Here is a 21,875-nt window from a genome sequence, read left to right on the forward strand (position 1 = left end):
AGCAAGAGGAGAAGGAGGAGAGCAGGGAGATGAGAGAGGGACCAGCGACAGAAACAAAGATAGGACGGGAAATTGGAAGCAGGGGAGGAGGAGCGGAGTAAGACAAGAAAAAGAAGAAGAAGAAGAAGAAGGGGACACGAGACAAAGGTCACAAAAGGTCACAAAGACACCAAACACATCAAGGAAACACACAGTAGCAGTAGTATATATGAGTAACATTAGTAATGGAACAGGGAAAGGACACATTATGTTGGCAGTAGAAGCTTGTGAGTATAGAGGAGAAACAGTTAAGCCCAATTTAGGCGCTGCCGCGTGACTCTCACGTCGCCCGCCAAAAATAACTCATTTCCCACCAAAAACATCACGTTTTTTTTGGTTGAAAATCTGTTAATTTAAGCGAGCGACGCGGCCACACATTACGAGGTATAACTCTGCCATAACGGTGCATAATGAGTGCTAGATGTAGGAGATGAGTGCAGTTGCTGTGAGGCTGAGCAGAAAGAACATGCAAAGCAAATTAATGAACAAATGATTTGTGAGGGAGCAGCAGGCGTGCATGCATATGAAAAAGTAGCTGAAACAGGACGTGCAGGTATGGGAAGGAACGGGAACGCATGGATGCTGTTCACACGGACAAATTATCCTATAATAACCACACCTGACCATGTTCATTGGCTATGCCCTTTAGGCTGGGTGGAAGTGACATGTGTTCGCTTGCAGCCAGTCACTTTATATTATGTAGCTAGCTAGCTAGCCAACCCGCTAGCCCCGAGCATGCCATTGTGAAGTACTATGAGGTTTCCACCCCGACAGAGACGATATATAGGTTAACACTCAAATATGTAGGGCCTCTCAGCCTATACAGTACAAGGCCCCTCCTACAGTATAGGTCATAACACTATGGGCCCTTTTATTAGACTATAAACAAGTCTCCACTCTCTACAGGTGCTTTCTTGACCTACAAATGCCTTACAACACCGAGTACTGTGTTTGCATTGCGTGCCCACCCGACTGCCCATTCCGGGTAGCATGGGGAGGCCCTCAAACATCCCAGGGACCCCTGCGAGTCTCTTTAACCGCCCCTTTTGTCGGCACGCGAGGCCATGGGGTGTTTGGCAAACGAACTCGCTCGTGTTATAATTCTTGCCACAAAAGCCTCGCTGTCGGCACGCATACCTTGTTGTCAAGTAACGGTAGCTCTCCACCAAACAGACCGCTACAGATTACTACAGACTGGCAGTCGAATGAAGTTGGGAGATCAGTCGCTTGGAAGGTGTGGAAAAAAGTAGCTGAATGCACCTGAGAGCCGACACCGACAGGCGGCTACTACTATGGTGCTAAAAATAGCCTATATGGCTTGATGTCCTTTTCAACAACAAGCCCGCTGCTATCCGACGGTCAAACGCCGGTTCACTTGGCTTTCGACGCTTCCCTACAACCCAGCGACCCGACGTGACAGTGTTCCCACCGCCCATTCAACAGCAGATTTTCGGCAACAGACGCTTTCCAACACTTACCGCAACAGACTTCGTTGCGGTGGAGAGCTACCGTAACCCATTAAGGGTTAAGGTCGTGCCGCACTGCGAGGTTGTAAATGTGCTATTTTTGAACATTTTTGAAAAAGTGTAAAATGGTAGTGTTTGAAAGAATTTTAAATATTTTTTATTTTTTTAAACACAAATCTTCTCTTCTGAGGAGTCCCTGGCACAAAACATTTTCAGATGGGGGTCCGTGGCCAAAGAATATATATAATTTTGGGGGTCCTTGGCACGAACAAGTTTGAGAACTACTGATTTAGAAGGCATTTGTAGAATTGGCCTCAGGTGTTACCGGATTAATGTAAAAATCACAGCAACGGGGGGGCGTGGTTTACATAATTTGTCAACACGAACAGCATGCAAGCACCGGGAACAGTCTATGAGCCTATTAGATCCTTAACAGAAGCTTAACCCATTTAGACCGGGGAAGCATGTGTCATGTTTAGATTTATTTGGCTATTCAAAAATAGCAGATCTACAAGCTCATAGCGCGGCACGAGTGCCGCCCTACGAGCTTGTAAATCTATTTTTTGAAAAATCTATTTTTTTTTTAAATCTATTTTTTGAAAAAAACGTGTTCACGATTTGAAAAATCGTGAAAAATGTGTGCATATCTTTGAATATCTGTTTTTCCGTAGCGAACATTTTTAACTGTTACAACTTCTGGGGGGGGGGGGGGGGTCCCTGGAACAAAATATTTTGAGATGGGGGTCCGCGGCCAAAATTCATATAATTTTGGGGGTCCTTGACATGAAAAAGTTTGAGAACCACTGATACACCATAGCAACATATTTTCTTTTTTTTCTCAAAAAAATAGGATTTAGAAGACATTTGTAGCAAAGATTTGAGTAAAACATTTTCAAAGAAGTGCTAAACTTTTCACGAGCCCAAAGAAATCGTACAATGACAGAGATGCGTTCCCGGTCTTAAAGGGTTAAAGTGGCTGATGGAACATGTAGTTATGCGTTAAGAATGATGGTTGTCTGTGACCAGTGGCGTTATAAGAGAGATGAGTGACAGACGTCTCAGCCAATGGGCTAAAGCTACGCTGCTTGCTTACTTCTTTGGTCAAACTAACTACAGTACACACTAACTTACAAGTCGACACCATTATACGCAGTGATGGACGAAGTACTCCGATTTTTTACTTAAGTAAAAGTAGCAATACCACAATGTAAAAATACTCTGTTGCAAGAAAAAGTTTTTAAGTTCCAAGTTTACTTAAAAAAACAAATGCATTGCCATCAAAGTGCCTAAAGTAAAAGTACTCATTATGCAGAATGTCCCATTTCACAAGTTTTCATGAATTTGTAGAATAGAAATCTTTTGAAAATAGCCGATCTACAAGCTCACAACGTGTCGCAATGCGACGCGTTGTGAGCTTGTAGATCGGCTTGTAGATCGCCAAAGTATATATATAGGGCTGAAGAGGTTAATGTACGTTTTGTAATAATAATAATACAAATCTGCAAAGTAACTAGTAACTCGAGTTTTCAAATATTGTAGTGGAGTAAAAAGTACAATATTTGCCCCTGAGATGTAGTGGAATAGAAGTAAAAATAGTGAAAATTTGAAATACTCCTCAAAATTTTACTTAAGTACATGTACTTAATTGCTTTTCACCACGTACTGCTCAAGCGACACGCACGCACGCGCACGCACGCACGCACGCACGCACGCACGCACGCACGCACGCACGCACGCACACACACACACACACACACACACACACACACACACACACACACACACACACACACACACACACACACACACACACACACACACACACACACACACACACACACACACACACACACACACACACACACGCGTAGTGAGCATGTTTCACACCTCCTAAATTCCAAATAATCCCCAATTTTCCTCTACTGTAAATCACAGCAAGATCACTCGGAGGGGGGGGGGGGGGGGGGTGGAGGGGGTGGGGGGATTATTTTCTCTCTGACTCAAGCTCACAAATCCTCAGACGACTCCTGCAGTTTCTCCCCCCAATAATCACATGGAAAGGCCAGCTGATCCAAGGTCAGCACAGCTGCTCACTTCCACATCATTTCTAATTAGCGCACCGCCCCCCTACCGACACAACGTGAGGAACATCTTCACCCATCTCTCTATCTCTGCTGCTGGCTGAGTCACCATGAGATATGTACAGAGAGAGAGAGAGAGAGAGAGAGAGAGAGAGAGAGAAAAGGAAGACAGAAAACGAGAGGGAGGCTTGACGTAGAGAGAGGTGGTTAAAGTTTAATATCTTTCAGTCCCTCAGTTCCTACATCACTTCACTAAGTTCACTTAACCCATTAAGACCGGGCAACGCATTTTTCGATTTCTTTGGCTATTCAAAAATAGCAGATATACAAGCTCGTAGCTCTGCTGTTTTTGAAAAATCGTGAAAATTGGTGCAAATCTTTGAATATATATATTTTTTAAAGCGAACATTTGTAACTCAAATATATATATATATATTCAAACTAAAGATTTGCACTTTTTTTTTGTTGCAGATCTGCTTTTTTTTAATAGCCAAAGAAATAAAATAAATGACACAGATGCGTCCCCGGTCTTAACGCGTTAAGCTAACCCTTCCCAGTGCCTACATAACGTTGCTGTCGGTCAGAAACCCCTCATCTCCATATTCTAACTTTTACCTTTTTATTTTTTTCGTAAACCAACGCCCTACCTGATCATACTACAGGATCACACAAAAGCATCCAAAGTAGCAGATAAACGAGCGTGGCGCAAAGCAACGCATTTGGAGCTTGTAGATCTGCCTTTTCTATTCTTGAATCTTAATCCTGAAAAGTGACTGTTTTGGACAGTTTTCTGTCGAGGTGGAAAACACACATTATGAGGTTTCCACCTCGACAGGAGACGATCTTAAGATCTACATTTTAACAAGACAAATCTTGTACGCTGTGATCCTTTGGCACAAAACATTTTCAGATGGGGGTCAGCGAGCCAAATACATACATATTCAAAAAGCTTGAGAGACACTGGCGAAACTGAGAATGAATTAGATATCGTTTCTGTCGGGGGTGGAAACCTCAGATGTTCAAAAGTGTTACTTTTTCAGGATTCAAATTCAAAAGTAGCAGATCCACAAGCTCCAAACGCGTACGCTAGTGGATCTGCTACTTTTGATACATCTGTGTGACGCTGCAGTATGATCAAGTAGGGGGTTAATCTACGTAAAAAAAAACGCAAAAAGTTATAATATGGAGATGAGAGGTTTCTGCCCGACAACAACAATATAATACAGTGTGGAGGGAGCGAGCACTTAGAACGCTCTCTGCACCCAAACTGCAACGCGGCCTCGCTGCCGGCCTCCTCAGGTTGAGAAACACACACACACACAGCTATATTTGAACACAAGGACTTTTCTCTCTCCGTGTTTCTTTCTTTCTTTCTTTCTGAGGCAGCTGATGGGAGAGAGGTAACTCCCATCGCTCTGTGATCTGACCTCCTTTCTGGCTGGTGCACACACTCATACAGATCATACTGCGCGCACGCACGCGCACATATGCACACACGCACACACACACACACACACACACACACACACACACACACACACACACACACACACACACAGTGGTAGACAGCAGTGGTGGAAAAAGTACTCCCATGTTTTACTTAAATAAAAGTACCAATATCACAATATTAAAATACTCTGTTAGTAAAGTAAAAGGCCTGTGTTCAAAAGGTTACTTAAATAAAAGTACAAAAGTATTGGCATCAAAATGCACTTAAAGTACCAAAAGTAAAAAGTACAAAATGTTTGAAAATAGCAGATCTGCAAGCTCACAATGAACGTGCGTTGTGAGCTTGTAGATCTGCTATTTTCAAATAGCCTACGTATAAAATAGGGCTGAAGTGGTTAATGTATGTTTTATAATATAACAATTTATATCTGCAAAGTAACTAGTAACTTCAGTTTTCAAATAATTGTAGTGGAGTAAAAGTACAATATTTAACTCTGAGATGTTGTGGAGTAGAAGTAAAAGAAATTGCTCTTGGCAGATTTGGTCTGGCACCGCTCAGTTGTGATTGGATTTCACTCCCTCCAAAGTAGTGAGGGACCAATCAGGGCCCAGTATGCAAATATGGGGCGGGTTTATCACCAGAAGCATAGTCTGGCCATGACAGGCTAGGGAAAGCCATATTGAAGAGGTGGGTTTTAAGAGTTGTTTTGAAGGTTTGGAGGGTGGGGGGCTCTGATAGTATTGGGGAGTGCATGCATTCCACAGAGTTGGGGCAGCAAGAGAAAAAGCCCCATCGCCCCCAGGTACGGGGTGATAGAGCGTGTACTTTTGACTCCACTACATTTCTAGGAAGGGTAAAAAAGTATTATGAACTAACCACCTATTTGAAATATAGTGAAAATAGCAGATCTACAAGCTCACAACTCACAAGTATTTTTTTAAAGCATGAACTTGTGAATACTATAAAATAAAAAACAAGCACTCCAGCACTTTAACTCAAGTTCAAATTTGAAAGAGCAACTTTCACTTGTAGTTGAGTAATATTTGACCAGGAGTATCTACACTTTGACTCAAGTACTGGGGTTAAGTACTTTGTCCACCACTACACACACACACACACACACACACACACACACACACACACACACACACACACACACACACACACACACACACACACACACACGAAAACAGCTTCTCTCAGGTGAGCCCTGTACATTCTCCACAAGCAGAGCTGCAATACTTCAAGACGACCAGCAGGTGGCACATAAAAGTCCTTAAAATGCCTCTTGTGAATAATCATATAATAATAACTTTTGGGGGGGGGGGGGGGGGGGGGGCGGGGGGCTCTCTAACCACCATGTGAATATCTGTGCTATAGGAAACACAGCATATTCCTCCAGTCATGTTCTTCCTAGCCCATTCTAATATTGTTGCCGTTAGGTGGAAACCTTGTATGTCCAAAATCCTTTCCTTTGTTAAATATAGTGAAAATAGCCGATCTACAAGCTCACTATGAGCTCGTTGATCAACACTCTTGTATGATGAAGTACATATAAGGCATTAATTGAAATATGGACACATGGGGTTTCTGCCTGACAACAACAATATGGATTACAAACGCGTCATCATCAGTCCCATGCAAAGTGAAATGAGGAGGGTGGTGATGATGAAGATGATGATGATGAGATAGCTATGATGAGGGTTAGGATGGCTTGTGCATTGTGTATCGTCAAGCTCTCTAGTGTGTGTGTGCGTGTGTGTGTGCGTGTGCGTGTGCGTGTGCGTGTGCGTGTGCGTGTGTGTGTGTGTGTGTGTGTGTGTGTGTGTGTGAGAGCGTGTGCGTGTGCGTGTGTCTCACCGTTGTCCCTGGCGGCAGCCGGCTCGTCCAGGGTCATCTGCTCGGCCAGCTCGGACAGGGAGTCGTCGACGGGCCGAGCGCTGCGTAGAGACATGGACAGTCTCCTCTTGATCAGCTTCATCCTGTCCATCTTCTTCTCACCGGGACCACCAGGGGCCCACGGGCCTGTGAGAGAGGGGGGGGGGGCAACCAATGTCATCATTATTGGCTTATGAATGCGACAAAACCGAAACAATTTCCATGAATTCAAGTCTCCATGGGGTGACTAATCGGTAGAAAAAAGGTAATTTTGGGGGTGAACTATCCCTTTAATAGGCTATGCACAGCAGCCATATTGGAAAGTCGGGCCTCTTCCTTTACAGGTCTTTACCAACGATACGAATGAAGTCTCTGTTCCATTCTGGTCAAACAGAGTCAGGTTGCAGTGATATCGTAGCCTGGGATTCAGCCTGATTCGCTACGTTCGGCGGACTTTTTTCTCTCTCTCCGCTTCTCAGTCTGGAATGCACCCCATTGACTCGTTTTGCAGAACTACACTGGAACTACATATGTTACGTTAGGCAACGTCGTTGCTGACTGGATGTTGTTCAAACGAATGACGAATCACAACGATCACACTGTTTGTTTTGTCCCGCCCCGCACCACAGACCAATCAGAAGCCACGGCACGACTCGAAACGTTTGTCATGTCCCGCCTCCCTTGGAGATAGGAGGCATTCCAGACTGAGAAGCGAAGAGAGAAAAAAAAGTCCGCCGAAAGTAGCGAAGCAGGCTGGATACCAGGCTAGTGATATCGTGTATGTTGGCTCACTGGAAACACTCTGCTACAGCAGTGGGTCTCAAAGTGTGGTCCAGGGACCCGTCACGGGTCACGGCGACTCGCTCGCCTGACTGCTCGCTAGGCGGTGCCTCTCGTGGCTCAAGTCCGCTTCAAACGGCGTGTCTATGTCGTTTTAACAGTTTTTTTACCTTGCTAGTTCCTTTTTTGATATAATAATCATTTCTTTTATGTATTTGTTTGTTTATTTATATATTTATATATTTATATATTTATATATTTATATATTTATATATTTATATATTTATATATTTATATATTTATATATTTATATATTTATATATTTATATATCTATTTATTTATCCATTATGTATTGATTAATTTTCTGGTGAAAGCTACAGCAGTGCATATCGTCTTTGTCGGGTGGAAACCTCATGTCCAAAAAACTGTTACTTTTCAGGATTCAAATTCAAAAACAGCAAAAGCAGCAGATCTACAAACTCAAAAGAAGTTGCTTCGCACCACGTTTTGAGCTTGCTTTTTTTTTTACTTTTTTTGTGTAACACTGCAGTATGATCAAGTAGGGCAAGTGAGTAGCGAGAGCGACAAGTTCAACCCATGGTTGGATTCCCAGGAGCGTTTGCGTGCATGTCAGTCATGAACCGCTCCGCTTTACCCTTTGCCCCCTTTTGCTTTGTTCAACATCTCCATCCATTGTCCTATCTGAAGAAAGTCAATAAAAATTATCTAAAGAAACAAGGACAAGGTACATACGGGAGTTGTAGACATACATACTGGACTCACTACTATGGAGTATCCATTAGACAACAGATAACGCTCTGCACTTAACCACTCAATCTATTAAGACCGGGAACGCAACTCAGTCATTTGAAGATTTCTTTGGCTATTCAAAAAATAGCAGATCTACAAGCTCATAGCGCGGCACCGAGTGCCGCGCTATGAGCTTGTAGATCCTGCTATTTTTGAATAGCCGAACATATAAATGGATAAAATGGCAAAAGATGATTTTGATTCTACGTTAACTACTTTTGCTGGGGAACCCCTAGAACCCCCCCAAGGACCCCTGGGGTCCCCGGAGAACCAATGTCTGGACTTGTGCAACAATTGTACTTTTTTCCGTCTATATACCAGTAGTTTTCAACCCTTTTCATATCAAGGTCCATTATTTATTCGGCCTTTGAGCCACAGAACCACCATTTAATGAGATTTAGACTCTCAGACCCAAAACTTAAAGAATATTTTGTTATCGTTGGATAACATTTTGTCCACAATTCCATTCATGCTGTATTTATGTTGGTGCCATAGGAGAGATAACAGGCCAACGTTGATCAAAATAACAATTCTTTAATTAAGTAATGCAGATGTTTAACAATAATTTAACTCTTCAGAGCGTAACATTTTACACTCTCAAGAGTCAAAGATCTATAAGGGTCCATTTGGTTACCAACTCTCTATCATTTAGCTGGGGACCACCTGGAACCCCCTCAAGGACCACTCGGTGGTCCTCGGGCCACTGGTTGAGTCTATGACTATACCAAATCTCCTTGCCAAAAATTGCTGATTCACATGCTCGAATGCATGATGCACACATTGTGAGCATGTAGATCGGCTATTTTTGGCTAATGTTCCCCACAGGATATGGACGGACGCTGGCTGGGGTTCAAGTGGTTAGACAACCATACTGGTTGCTCTGCCACGTTTTAGCTCATTGATTATGACTATGACTAAAAGGGCTGGATGGAAGTGAAGGCTCGGTCGGGCTCCAACCACCATCCTCATCATTATAGAGACCAATGCAGCGTAAACGCCTTCTTAGTTCCTCCTCATTCTCAGCCATAATCAGCCTTGTTCCACCATTGATGTCCAGAACGCATCATCTGTCTTCACACACACAGTGCTTTGGAAACCACTGCAGAGCAGCCGCTTTATTTTACTATCGTTTTTGTTTGGGTCTCTTGACTAGGCAAGTAACAATTTATCGTAAATCGATTGAAATCGATTCAAACTGGTGACAATTTAAATCGATTTAATAACAAATGTATCGCGATGCAAACAGCAGGGGGGAAAAAATAAGAAAATACAGGATCTTTGTGAGATAAAAATAAAAATAAAAGTTTTCAGTCATTTTTCTTACACAAATCCAGTATATATATATATATATATATATATATACTGGATTTGTGTAAGAAAAAAAAATCAAAACAAAAAACGTGAAAAATCATATCGTGAACCTAGTATCGTGATTCGAATCGTATCGTGAGTTGAGTGAATCGTTACATGCCTAGTCTTGACAGTTGTTTGCTCACGTAGCATGTGGCTCCCCAAATGCAAACAAACACCAATGTCGCAGAGAGGGAGAGGTTGAGAGAGAGAGAGAGAGAGAGAGAGAGAGAGAGAGAGAGAGAGAGAGAGAGAGAGAGGAGACAGAGCTCCACTTCTTGACCCCATGTTTGGTTTGATTTGATTTGATTAGATTTGATTTACGTCATAAAAGAAAAGCACATGCTACATGTTTATCAGAGACACGTCAAGGATACACAGACACAACAAAGTCGTGAGACTTATTTCTATTATTACAACAAATGACAGGCAGCACAACAATACATAAAGCACTCTAGAGCTTTACTAATTAAAAGCATCAATATAAAGGATGTCCATGATAAATATATAAGTGACCATCCTATTCTTCAACATTTTCTAAAAGCCATGCTTTGACCTTTTTTTTGCTTAAAATAAAGGAGATGACTGCTGATGCTCTTTATCGTCAGAGGCAGCGAGTTCCAGTTCATGTGACAAATACAAGGACATAAGAAAGTATGCCACCCTAAATTCACAAAAATACAGATACATATTTTGACTGCCCACAGGCAATCCCCTACTTATTAGCTTAGAAAGCCCACAATGTTCCAATAAGGTTGGCAGCGAAATATGTAGCAGCCTGCCAAAAACAATGACGGACAAAGGGTATCTATCTACACACGGTTCATTAACATAATGTCTGTTTGTTTTATTTTGTTGTTTGTTATGACACGCGTTATCTTTGTATCATTATGTTACTAATGCTTTGGCAATATGAGGATGCTTGCCATACCAAATAAAGCATATTTGAATTGAATTGAACTGAATCGAGAGAGAGAGAGAGGGACAGAGAGAGGTGGAAAAAGCAAGAGAGAGAAAGAGTGTGTAGGAACCAATCTACAGTATGCCTACATGCAGTGTTGTAAACTAACATTTACTCAAGTACTGTACTGAGGAATTTTTACTTTAGTGGAGTGTTTCAAATTTTCAATACGTTTACCTACTCCACTACATCTTAGAGGCAAATATTGTACTTTTTAGTTTTACTCCACTACAATTATTTGAAAACTCTAGTTACTGGTTACTTCGTAGATTTTGATTATTACAAAACATGCATTAATCACTTCAGCCCTACGCATACTTAGGCTATTTGAAAATAGCCGATCTACAAGCTCACAGCGTGTCGCTTTGCGACGTGTTGTGAGCTTGTAGATAGGCTATTTTCAAAGCATTTTTATACATTTGGAAACTTGTGAAATGGATCATTCTGTAAAATGAGTACTTTTACTTTCAGTACTCAAGTATATTTTAATGCGAATATTTTTGTACTTTTACTCAAATACATTTTGATTTCCGGACTTTTATTTGTAACAGAGTATTTCTACATTGTGGTATTGGTACTTTTACTTAAGTACTAAATGTGAGTACTTCTTCCACCAGTTAGTGTCAAAGTGTCCTTGAGCAAGAACACTGAACCCCTAATTGCTCCAGATGAGCAGGTTGGTGCCTTCACGGTTTCCTCCGCCATCGGTGTGTGAATGTGTGTGTGAATGATGTATGAATGAATGAACCATTGTAAAGCGCTTTGAGTAAGCGAGTACTTAGAAAAGCGCTATAAAAAATGCAATTCATTATTATTATTACATGTACGTGCCATGTCTAATGTCCTTGTCAGTGTGCTTTGTCACCCTCTACAGACATGGAGGAGAGGAGAGGAGAGCATAAGAACCTGGCTAAGGGAGGGCCAGGTGTAGTTGATTGGAGGCTCACAGCTTTTGAGTCTGTTTTTTGTTGTTGCTGCATTCCAGTCTGAGTTATATTAAAGTCTGCTTATATTATGTTTTCAAGACTGGAACAAATGGATATGGAATAAACTTTTTTTTTTTTCAACTTTAACTTTTGGAAATTCTTCATTTCCTTTTTATTATTTTACACTTACACTATTATATTTACCAGTGGTGGAAAAAATACTCAAATGTTTTACTTAAGTGAAAGTAAACTATCAATACTGCAATGTAGAAGAACTATGTTACAATTAAAAGTCTGGAATTTACTTGAGTAATAGTACAAAAGTATTGGTATAACAATGTACTTAAAAGTACCAAAAGTAAAAGTACTCAAATGTTTGAAAATAGCAGATCTACAAGCTCACAACGCTTCGCGATGCGACGCGTTGTGAGCTTGTAGATCAGCTATGTTCAAATAGCCTAGGTATAAAATAAGGCTAAAGTGTTTAATGTATGTTTTATAATGTAATAATTTATATCTGCAAAGTAACTAGTAATTAAAGTTTTCAAATAATTGTAGAGGAGTAAAAGTACAATATTTGCCTCTGAGATGTAGTGGAGTAAAGTAAAAGTATAGACAATTGGAAATATTCCTGTCCAGTAAAGTAACTCCTGTCCAGTAAAGTAAAAGTACCTCAAAATTGTACTTAAGTACAGTACTTGAGTAAATGTACTTTACACCACTGATATTTACTATAATTATTATTGCTAGTGCTACTACTTGTATCTCCCTCTGTCTCTCCTCTGTCTGTCTGTCTGTCTCTCCCTCTCTCTCTCTCTCTCTTCCCCCCCCCCCCCCCCGAAACGGTCGAGGCAAATGGCCTCCCACCCTAGAGCCCGTGTCTGCCTGACGTTTCTTCCAGTTAAAGGGGGAGTTTTTCGTTGCCACTGTCGCAAAAATTGCTTGCTCAGGGTGGGACAATGTCGGCTCTCTGCTCTACATACGTAGAGCAGAGAAAGTAAGTGTCTTGAGACAACTTGTTGTGATTTGACACTTTGATCAAATGTAATTGATTTTTTTTTTTTGCTGCTCAAAGCCAGTCAGTGTACAAGGGTTACTCTCAATCAACCACTACAAGGACAAGAGGTCACTACAGAGTGAGAGAGAGAGAGAGAGAGAGAGAGAGAGAGAGAGAGAGAGAGAGAGAACAAAAACATGGAGAAAGGTTGATGTTGCAATACTCCACACAGATTTCATTTACCTGTCACAGATACGATGTTATTATCAATTCAACAACTACATCTGTTTCGCAAAAAATCAAGTTTCCAGGTGTTTTTTGTTTTGTTTTCGCTGCTGAAACAAGTCTGATTCCAATCTGGCCAACGGGCCATAAATCTCATTTTTTGGGGCTGCCAGTGTGAACATAGCTTAATGTGAAATACTTAACGATCTGATGACCCCCAGGCCACTTTAAAAGTCGTACAGTGTGTAGCTGCCTCAGGGGAATGCAGGTTTCTATACATGACCGTTTCCTTGAGGGACAAGCATGCAGTGCTTTACTACAAAGCTGGGGGGGAAAAAGCACAGTCAGGGAGTATTTGCTCCTCCTAAATCTATCGATTTCCACTGACCCGGTGCATTTGCAGTGTGAGCAACAATGTCAGCTAAGGGATTTACACATTAGCCCAACCTCCAAGGATGTTTCTAAAAGACAAACTCAAAACTCCAGTGTGTGTGTGGTGTGTGGTGCGTGTGCGTGTGCGTGTGCAAGCGTGTGTGTGTGTGTGTGTGTGTGTGTGTGTGTGTGTGTGTGTGTGTGTGTGTGTGTGTGTGTGTGTGTGTGTGTTTTGACTGTTTTCTGTAATAGGCTGTATGCACAGCAGCCATATTGGGAATGAATTGGGCCTCGTCCTTACTTCCTTCACAGGTGTTACCAATAATACTAATTAAGGCTCTGTTCCATTTAGTGTGGCACAGTGGTCTCTTAATTTCTAGACTAGGACCCCCATAACTCTGAGAGTGTACAAATGGAACCAAATGGACCCTCACGGGTCCATTTGGTTCCATTTGTACACTCTCAGAGTTACACACCCACCACAAGGGGCCATTTTGGAACCAAAATGGAGTGTTTCTAGTGAGCCAACATGCACAATATCAGCACCCTGACCAGAATGGAACAGAGCCTTCATTAGTATCATTGGTAACACCTGTGAAGGAAGTAAGAAGAGGCCCAATTTGTTTCCAATATGGCTGCTGTGCATATAGCCTATTGTGAGGGCCAAATGTCCCCTCAGGTTGGAGTTGGGCATTTATTTTTGTCTTTTTACCCCTTTTTCCAATTGATTCCTCCCCACACACATTGCTGTGTGTTGTCACTGCTGTAGTCTCCTACTGACTCACCCACCCAGTGAGGAGCCCCCACCGGGAGGACATAGAGCCTTCGTCCCACTCCTCCTGCCCAACACTCCCTGCTGACAGGAGCCACCAACCTGTAGGAATACTATACAGTGCAGTGATATCGCCCTCCCCCCCGAACGCGGGCCAATTGTGTTCGTGTAGATGTTTGTCAATGGCGGATGCACCACGGTGGATTCGAACCCACGACCTCCGCGGTGGTGCTCGGGCGGGCGCCTTAACCACTGTGCCACCTGAGCGACTAGACTTGGGCATTTAGAAGTTATTAGGTTTAGGGGATATGGTTGGATTTTTTTGTCGCGCGCAGGTGGTGTACACTGAAAAAAGCCGATCTACAAGCTCACAACACGTCACACTGCGACACGTTGTGAGGTTGTAGATCTGCTATTTCCGGTGCACGACAACAGTGTGTGTGTGTGTGTGTGTGTGTGTGTGTGATCTCCTGAGCCCTAAAGGCTTTGATAGAAGGAGCAGGAAGGAAATGGAACGAGGACAGAAATACTCTGCCGTAGAATCACTTCTGTACCTCTAGGCCAGCAGAGCTGAGTGACCCAAACAATACACACACACACACACACACACACACACACACACAGGTTTGTATTACCATACTTGTGAGGATTTTACGAATGCCACACTTTACGAATGCCACTTTCAACCGTAAGCCTAAAGCCGAAAAATAGCAGATCTACAAGCTTGTAGATCGGCTTATTTTCCGGTGTGTGACATCGCCGCACAACTAAGAATAAAATAGGGTAAAGTCCAACTCTACACCTAAACCTGAGCTCTAAATGTCTAATCCTGAAAACCAAACTGAATCTTTTTCTAATTGTAAAAGTATCTCTAAAAATCTATTTTCAACCACAAAAGAACCTTATTTTCTTGTGAGGACCAGGAAAATGGTCCTCACAACGTCTACTCAAATTCTACTATAATTGTGGGGACATTTGGTCCTCACAAGTATAGTAACACACACACACACACACACACACACACACACACACACACACACACACACACACACACACACACACACACACACACACACACACACACACACACACACACACACACACACACACACACACACACACACACACACACACACACACACACACACCCTGCTGCCCTTCTCTTTGTGTGTTCCAACCTTGCAGGCTTCAACAACAAAAGCCCTTCATCCTCATTCATCCTTTCACTCTCTCTGTGTCCGTCGTTCAGTTCCTGGTCGGAGGAACGAATGCCCATCTGAAGGAATTCATAGCCATCATCATCTGCATAATATGTGCTGGACAGCAAGCATATGGAGCTATTTTCACGGGTGCAAAGTATTCATAGTTAATATCACCTCTGATATAGCCTCCAGAAGCAAATATTTGAGTGAAAAAATATATATATTCAAAGATTTGCACACATTTTCATAATTTTTCAATGAAAAACTTCTGCTATTTTTGAATAGCCAAAGTATAAAATACGTTAAAGTGGTTAAAATGATTGTGACGCCATTTGCTTAGCTTATAGTTTGAAGCAGGTTTTGCACCTTGAGCCCGATTTACACTTCATTCCATAGATTCAAGATTGCTTTATCTGTCATTTATTTTCTTCTGCAAGCGGCATCAGAAAAAGAACGAACGGGACAGCTCGACTCCTCCAGCTGTGTGTGTGCGTACGTGTGCGTGTGTGCGTGTGTGTGTGCGTCTGTGCGTGCGTGAGGCGGGATATCTCAGCCCGGAGGAGAGAAGCAGATCGAGGCGGGCATCGTCTCTCTTTCATTTCAGGCCATGGATCAAATCAGCGGGGGAACGAATCTCCCTCCCCCCTCATTTGCATGTTTTCCCAGACTTGTCAGGGCTAAAGGAGCCTTCAAACATGGAAATTGCATTCCGTTTGTTGTTGTTGTGTGACCTGGCGGGAGGGAGTAGGCCCTGCTGTCACAATTATGACATAATTGCCAAATCGCAATTATTCAAATCATAATAGTCTCCATGTTGAAAAATATATTTTCAAATATCTAAAAAGAAAAGAGCGGAAAATAGCCGATCTACAAGCTTACTCAACGCACCGTGGCGCGCTGTAAGCTTTTAGATCGGCTATTTACGCTATTACAATTGTTTGGGGGCAAAGTATAAAGTTATTAAATGTCAACTCATTTCTTCTTGCCGTGTGAAATGTTTTGTTTACAAAGCCTAGAAGTCAAACATAAATGTAATTTTCATTTACGTGTTTGTTCCAAGGTTGGAAAAACACAATTAAATTGTTAATCGCAACCATTTGTGAGGCAATTAATCGTCAAGTGACATTTCAATGTCGTGACAGACAGCCAGCCCGAGGCAGGAGGAGTCACTCAGGAATTTGTGCAGAAATGTGTGCAAGTTATTAATTACCACTTGAACCCCAGCATGCCTATTCTGGGGGAGGGGGGGTGGCGGGGGAGCCTCGCCAGGCCAGAAATAGCAGATTAACAAGCTCACAACTCGTTGCACTTGCAACGCAATGCGTTGTGACTTGTGAGCTTGTAAGTCTGCTGTTTTTGGAGAAGAGATTTGGTGCAGACGGGGGGAAAAAGCAGTCCAAAGTTGTAGTTGTAACTCGGGTCTATTTTACTAAGAATAGAAGGTGGTTCCCCAACGTTTTAGCTCAACACCCAAAAGAGAAATTACTACTCTGTGTGGAGTTTGCATGTTCTCCCCGTGTCTCCTAGGGTAGGGGGAGTTAATACCCTCACAAAAACATGTAGTAATCCTGGTCACTATACTGCCTCCCCCTGGTCAGCCGGGGCGCCTGATGGAGGAGAAGGGAACTGGTTGGAATAACGTGTTCCTTCCACGCGCTATGTCCAACCAGGGAAACTCCCCCGTCGGGTGATAAGAAGCGGCCTGCTTGCTCCTCATGCATTGAAGGAGGCATGAGCTTCAGCTTGGGCTCTCCCTAGGCTGGCAGAGGGTAGGTAGTGCCCAGGATTACGCAGGCAATTGGCACTGGGTGAAAAAATGTGGGTTACAAAATCGTGGGATAAAAATTATAGAGGGAAAAAAAAAAAAAAAAAAAAAAGAGAAATTAGACGTTGGTCCGGGGCCAAAACTAGTGAAAATAGCAGATCTACATTGTAAAAACAAACATTGTTTGACATTTATTCATACTTTTTCTCCCTTTTTGGATTTTATTTATGAAATACTTTTGAAAAATGTTGGAATTGTTTCTAATTGATGAAAAGTTGTGATTTCTTTGTTTAAACGTTTTAAATATGTATATTTATTTATTTTTAAGTAGGAAACGAAACAGGGGCATATTTACTTGCGACCCATGATAATGTGTCCGCGACCCAAAGATGGGTCCTGACTCCTGACCTGATTTCATTGGTTAACCAGATAAACACCAGCTAAAATGGCCATCAACACATACGTACTCACTCACACCCATAGCCAATAGCCGCTATAGACATTGTGCGCGCGCGGGCACACACACACACACACACACACACACACACACACACACACACACACACACTATTGTCTAATTTCACACTCTGCGTCTTATCTCTGTTGAATTACCATGAGAAGCGATGCAATGTGATTCTCGCCACACATCAGAGTATCATCTCAAATTGCATATTATTATTTTTAATACACTGTTAACGCCCATTCAGACCTGAGGCTGATTCTAAAAATGTCTTAAATCCTAACAGTTTTCAGAAAAATGTTGCTATATCAGTGGAGCTCAAACTTTTTCATGTCAAGGACCCCCAAAATAATATATATTTGGCCGCGGACCCCCATCTCAAAATATTTAGTTCCAGGGACCCCAAGAAGCAAAGATTTTAGTAAAAACATTTTTTTTGCTTTAAATATATATATATATACATATATATATATATATATATACATATATATATATATATATTTAAAGATTCGCACAAATGTTCATGATTTTTCAAAAATAGCAGATCTACAAGCTCAATACACAGCAATACAAATAATCTAGAAAAAAAGATTTTCCTCCCAATGCGATGGAGAGACAGCAGCATAAAAACCAGCACCATCCAGAATGCCGCTGCACGCCATGGTATTCAACCAGCCAAGATGTTCACATCTCCTCCCCTTTTCCGCTCCCTGCATTTCTGCCTGCACCGAGTACAAAACACTGATGTTGGCCCACAAGGCAACCAAAGGCACGGCACTGCCATACCTTCAAGGCATGAACCAACCCTACAACCCCTCTGACTCACTCAGATCAGCTAACACAGGAAAGCTGTCTGAACCTTCCCTAAAACACCCGGGACAGCGCACCCACGCGTCCCAGACTCTTCTCCCTCCTGGCTCCCAAACTGTGGAACAAACTCCCCATTGCAGTCAAAACTGCAGACTCACTCGCACCCAATTTTCCACTGTGTAGTCTGAAGACTTGCCTCTTCAGACTCCACCTCACCCCCCCCTAGCACTTCACTCTCCCTGTACCACTTCTTGCCACCTTCTGCGCCAATAGGCTCTATGCACAGCAGCCATATTGGAAAGAAATTGGGACGCTTCCATACTTCCTTCACAGGTGTTACCAATGATACTAATGAAGGCTCTGTTTCATTCTGCTCAAACAGACGATGCTGATATTGTGCATGTTGGCTCACTGGAAACACTCTGCTACACCAGTGGGTCTCAAAGTGTGGTCCATGGTTCCTTGAGGGGGTCCCAAATGGCCCTTTACAGGTGTGTGACTCTGAGAGTGTGCAAATGGAACCAAATGGACCCGTAAGGGTCCATTTGGTTCCATTTGTACACTCTCAGAGTTATGGGGGTCCACTGTGCTACACTAAATGGAACAGAGCCTTAATTAGTATCATTGGTAAAACCTGTGAAGGAAATAAGGAAGAGAGGCCCAATTTCTTTCCAATATGGCTGCTGTGCATAGAGCCTATTGATGCTAGCGACTTACCAAAATATACCATGTAGAGTTGTAGACATACCTCGTTCATTCTCTCTCATGTTTTTGTTACTTGGCTTGTTTTTCGTGACCGCAATGTTAGGGATGTAATTTAGATACATAGCATGTTATTTAAACAGACGCTAGGTTCATTGTTTACCTGGTAGCCTATAGTTTTAATGTGCAGATTATTATTGTCTGTCTGGCTAATCTCCGGCACTGTTGGCCCGATCGATGTGAAACTGTGCACAAACACTCCCTGGATGCCAGAGCAGAACCTCTACCCTACATGTTTCACATCAGCCTTTTATAGCGCCACTAGCAGGAGTGGCTCATTTTCAACAAAATGCCTCAAATCATGAACGCAGCGTCCGATAGCGTGAAACATGCACGCACATTCCCACTAGACCGAGGAAGGCAGATTTTTGCAAATCATTTTTTTATATTACTCCTTCAGATTTTGTCCAAACATCACGCAAATTGGTACACATTATCTCTATAGTCATGTGATCACTACGGATCTGTCCGATTTTTCATACTCCATCCTGATTGGCTAAGATTGCCATCTAAAGTTTACAGGAGTGGTTCGCTTAGAACAAAATACCTCAAATCATGAACGCAGCGTCCGATTCCCTTGAAAGTTCACACACGCCTGTTTTACGCCACCAGGGGGCAGATTTCTGCAACCTGACCCGGCGGAGACCTGTGCTCCGAGGAGCAGTTTTTTAATTGTAGTTGAGGGAAAAAGGGGATATTTACCCCTAAAAATGCGTCCAGGGCCGCAAAATGGGTCCCGGCCCACTGTCAGGATTACACTGGTTTAGACTGATGCTAGATTCTTGGTTTATCTGTGATCCTGGTTTCCTGAGGCACTACACTGTCCCTTCGCATTCTATGTATGTGATTACCTTGCTTATTGGAAGTGGCACTGGATAAGGGCATCTGCTAAGTGCCTAAATTGTAAAAGTGTAAATTGTTTAGCCTCAACTCACTCTCAGAACAACACACACAACTCCTATAGAAAGAGACCACAGTGAAGTTTAATTTATACTCCTTCCCGTGACAAAGTATACAGTAAATCAGGCTTCACTCGCCATAAGATTTATAGGCAGTGTGTGTAAATACGCGTAGAGTTTGATTTGTTTGAAAGCAAACAGAGCACCGTTCATCACCGGGCCTACTGTACTGTACATCCAACGACATGCTACTGTAAACACAGGTTTAAAGTGACAGAACAAGGTATAACAAGCATGACAGAATAAAAATAAATAATGGGATCCACATAGGAGCAGCGTCCATCCAAATTGCCATTCGGCACCGTCTCATCTGAGACACACACCAAGTTTGAGACCATTCGGTCAGACGATTTCCGACTAGTTTGGGGTACGGAACCGGAGGAACCGCAGGAACCGGATATTCTGTGACCTACTGGCAGAGTGCACACGTCACAAGAATGATCACAAGAATGGTGATAATTGGTCCAGTATTAGCTCCGGACACACAGACAGACAGACAGACAGACACACAGACTGACCCTCTTACAGCTAGCCTCTCGCAGAGCCACGCCGTTAAAAAAAAAAGAAAATAGGCAGGAAAAAGTAGTGAGTCAGCAGGCATTCTCTCCCTGTGAGTGTGTGTAGTTGCGTGCTCGGTTTACACGTGTGTGTGTGTGTGTGTGTGTGTGTGTGTGTGCGTGTGCGTGTGCGTGTGCGTGTGCGTGTGCGTGTGCGTGTGCGTGTGCGTGTGCGGTGTGTCCGAGGAGGGCGGAGGAGAAAGATGCTGTGATTTATTCAAGACACACATCGTTTGGGTTGCTAGGTTACGGGCCCAGGCCAGGAACTGCAGCACGTCTCTCCTTTCTGAGGTGATGAGCAAGAACCAAGACACACAGAGAGAGAGAGACACAGACAGACAGAGACAGAGACACAGACAGACAGAGACAGAGACACAGACAGACAGAGACACAGACACAGAGACACAGACACACAGACAGACAGAGACAGAGACACAGAGACACAGACAGACAGAGACACAGACAGACAGAGACAGAGACAGAGAGACACAGAGACACAGAAAGAGACACAGACACAGAGACACACACAGACAGACAGAGACACGGACGGACGGACGGACGGACGGACAAGAGGGAGAGAAGGACTGACAATTTAACATTCAACTCTCTCTCTCGCCTACACACTCTTTCGCCCTCTCCAAAAACTCGGCCATAAAAACTTCATCCCAGCTCAGCCCACTGGTAGTCTGGTACAGTGCTTTGGTTACCGGTTACCAGGCGGCCCTGGTCAGCCCACTGGTTACAGTGCTTGGGTTACCACCGGTTACCAGCCGGCCCTGCTCAGCCCACTGGTTACAGTGCTTGGGTTACCACCGGTTACCAGGCGGTCCTGCTCAGCCCACTGGTTACAGTGCATGGGTTACCACCGGTTACCAGGCGGCCCTGGTCAGCCCACTGGTTACAGTGCTTGGGTTACCACCGGTTACCAGGCGGCCCTGGTCAGCCCACTGGTTACAGTGCTTGGGTTACCACCGGTTACCAGCCGGCCCTGCTCAGCCCACTGGTTACAGTGCATGGGTTACCACCAGTTACCAGGCGGCACTGCGGCGCCAACAGCACGCCATTCCTTTCCAGGCCACCTCTGCCTCATTCCTCTGCCAACTATACCTCCTCCTTTCAGGCAGCAACCAAATGAATGGACACAAGAGGCTCATTATGCAACAGCACCACATTGCATACACAAACTGCAGCTAGCTGTGTGTGTCATACAATCCTCAGTGTAAGTCATATTTTGTTGTTAAAATAATCGTTA

At 43.2% G+C, this 21,875-nt stretch overlaps 2 protein-coding genes across 3 annotated transcripts in view; one reads left to right on the top strand and one right to left on the bottom strand.

The window, feature by feature from the left end:
• Positions 1-21,875, top strand: part of uckl1b (uridine-cytidine kinase 1-like 1b) — a 476,626-nt gene that overhangs the window by 305,771 nt on the left and 148,980 nt on the right. The window lies entirely within an intron of this gene.
• LOC311053011 (cyclin-dependent kinase 17-like) overlaps positions 1-21,875 on the bottom strand; it is a 97,280-nt gene that overhangs the window by 64,464 nt on the left and 10,941 nt on the right. For both annotated transcript variants that reach the window (XM_084068363.1, XM_084068364.1), the window contains exon 2: positions 6,897-7,061. In XM_084068363.1, coding sequence (XP_083924489.1) covers positions 6,897-7,026 — 130 coding nt within the window. In that variant the 5' untranslated portion in view covers positions 7,027-7,061. The remainder of the gene's footprint in view (positions 1-6,896; positions 7,062-21,875) is intronic.

Source organism: Gymnoscopelus microlampas, assembly GCF_963454915.1.
Source record: "Gymnoscopelus microlampas genome assembly, chromosome: 10".
NCBI lineage: Eukaryota > Metazoa > Chordata > Actinopteri > Myctophiformes > Myctophidae > Gymnoscopelus > Gymnoscopelus microlampas.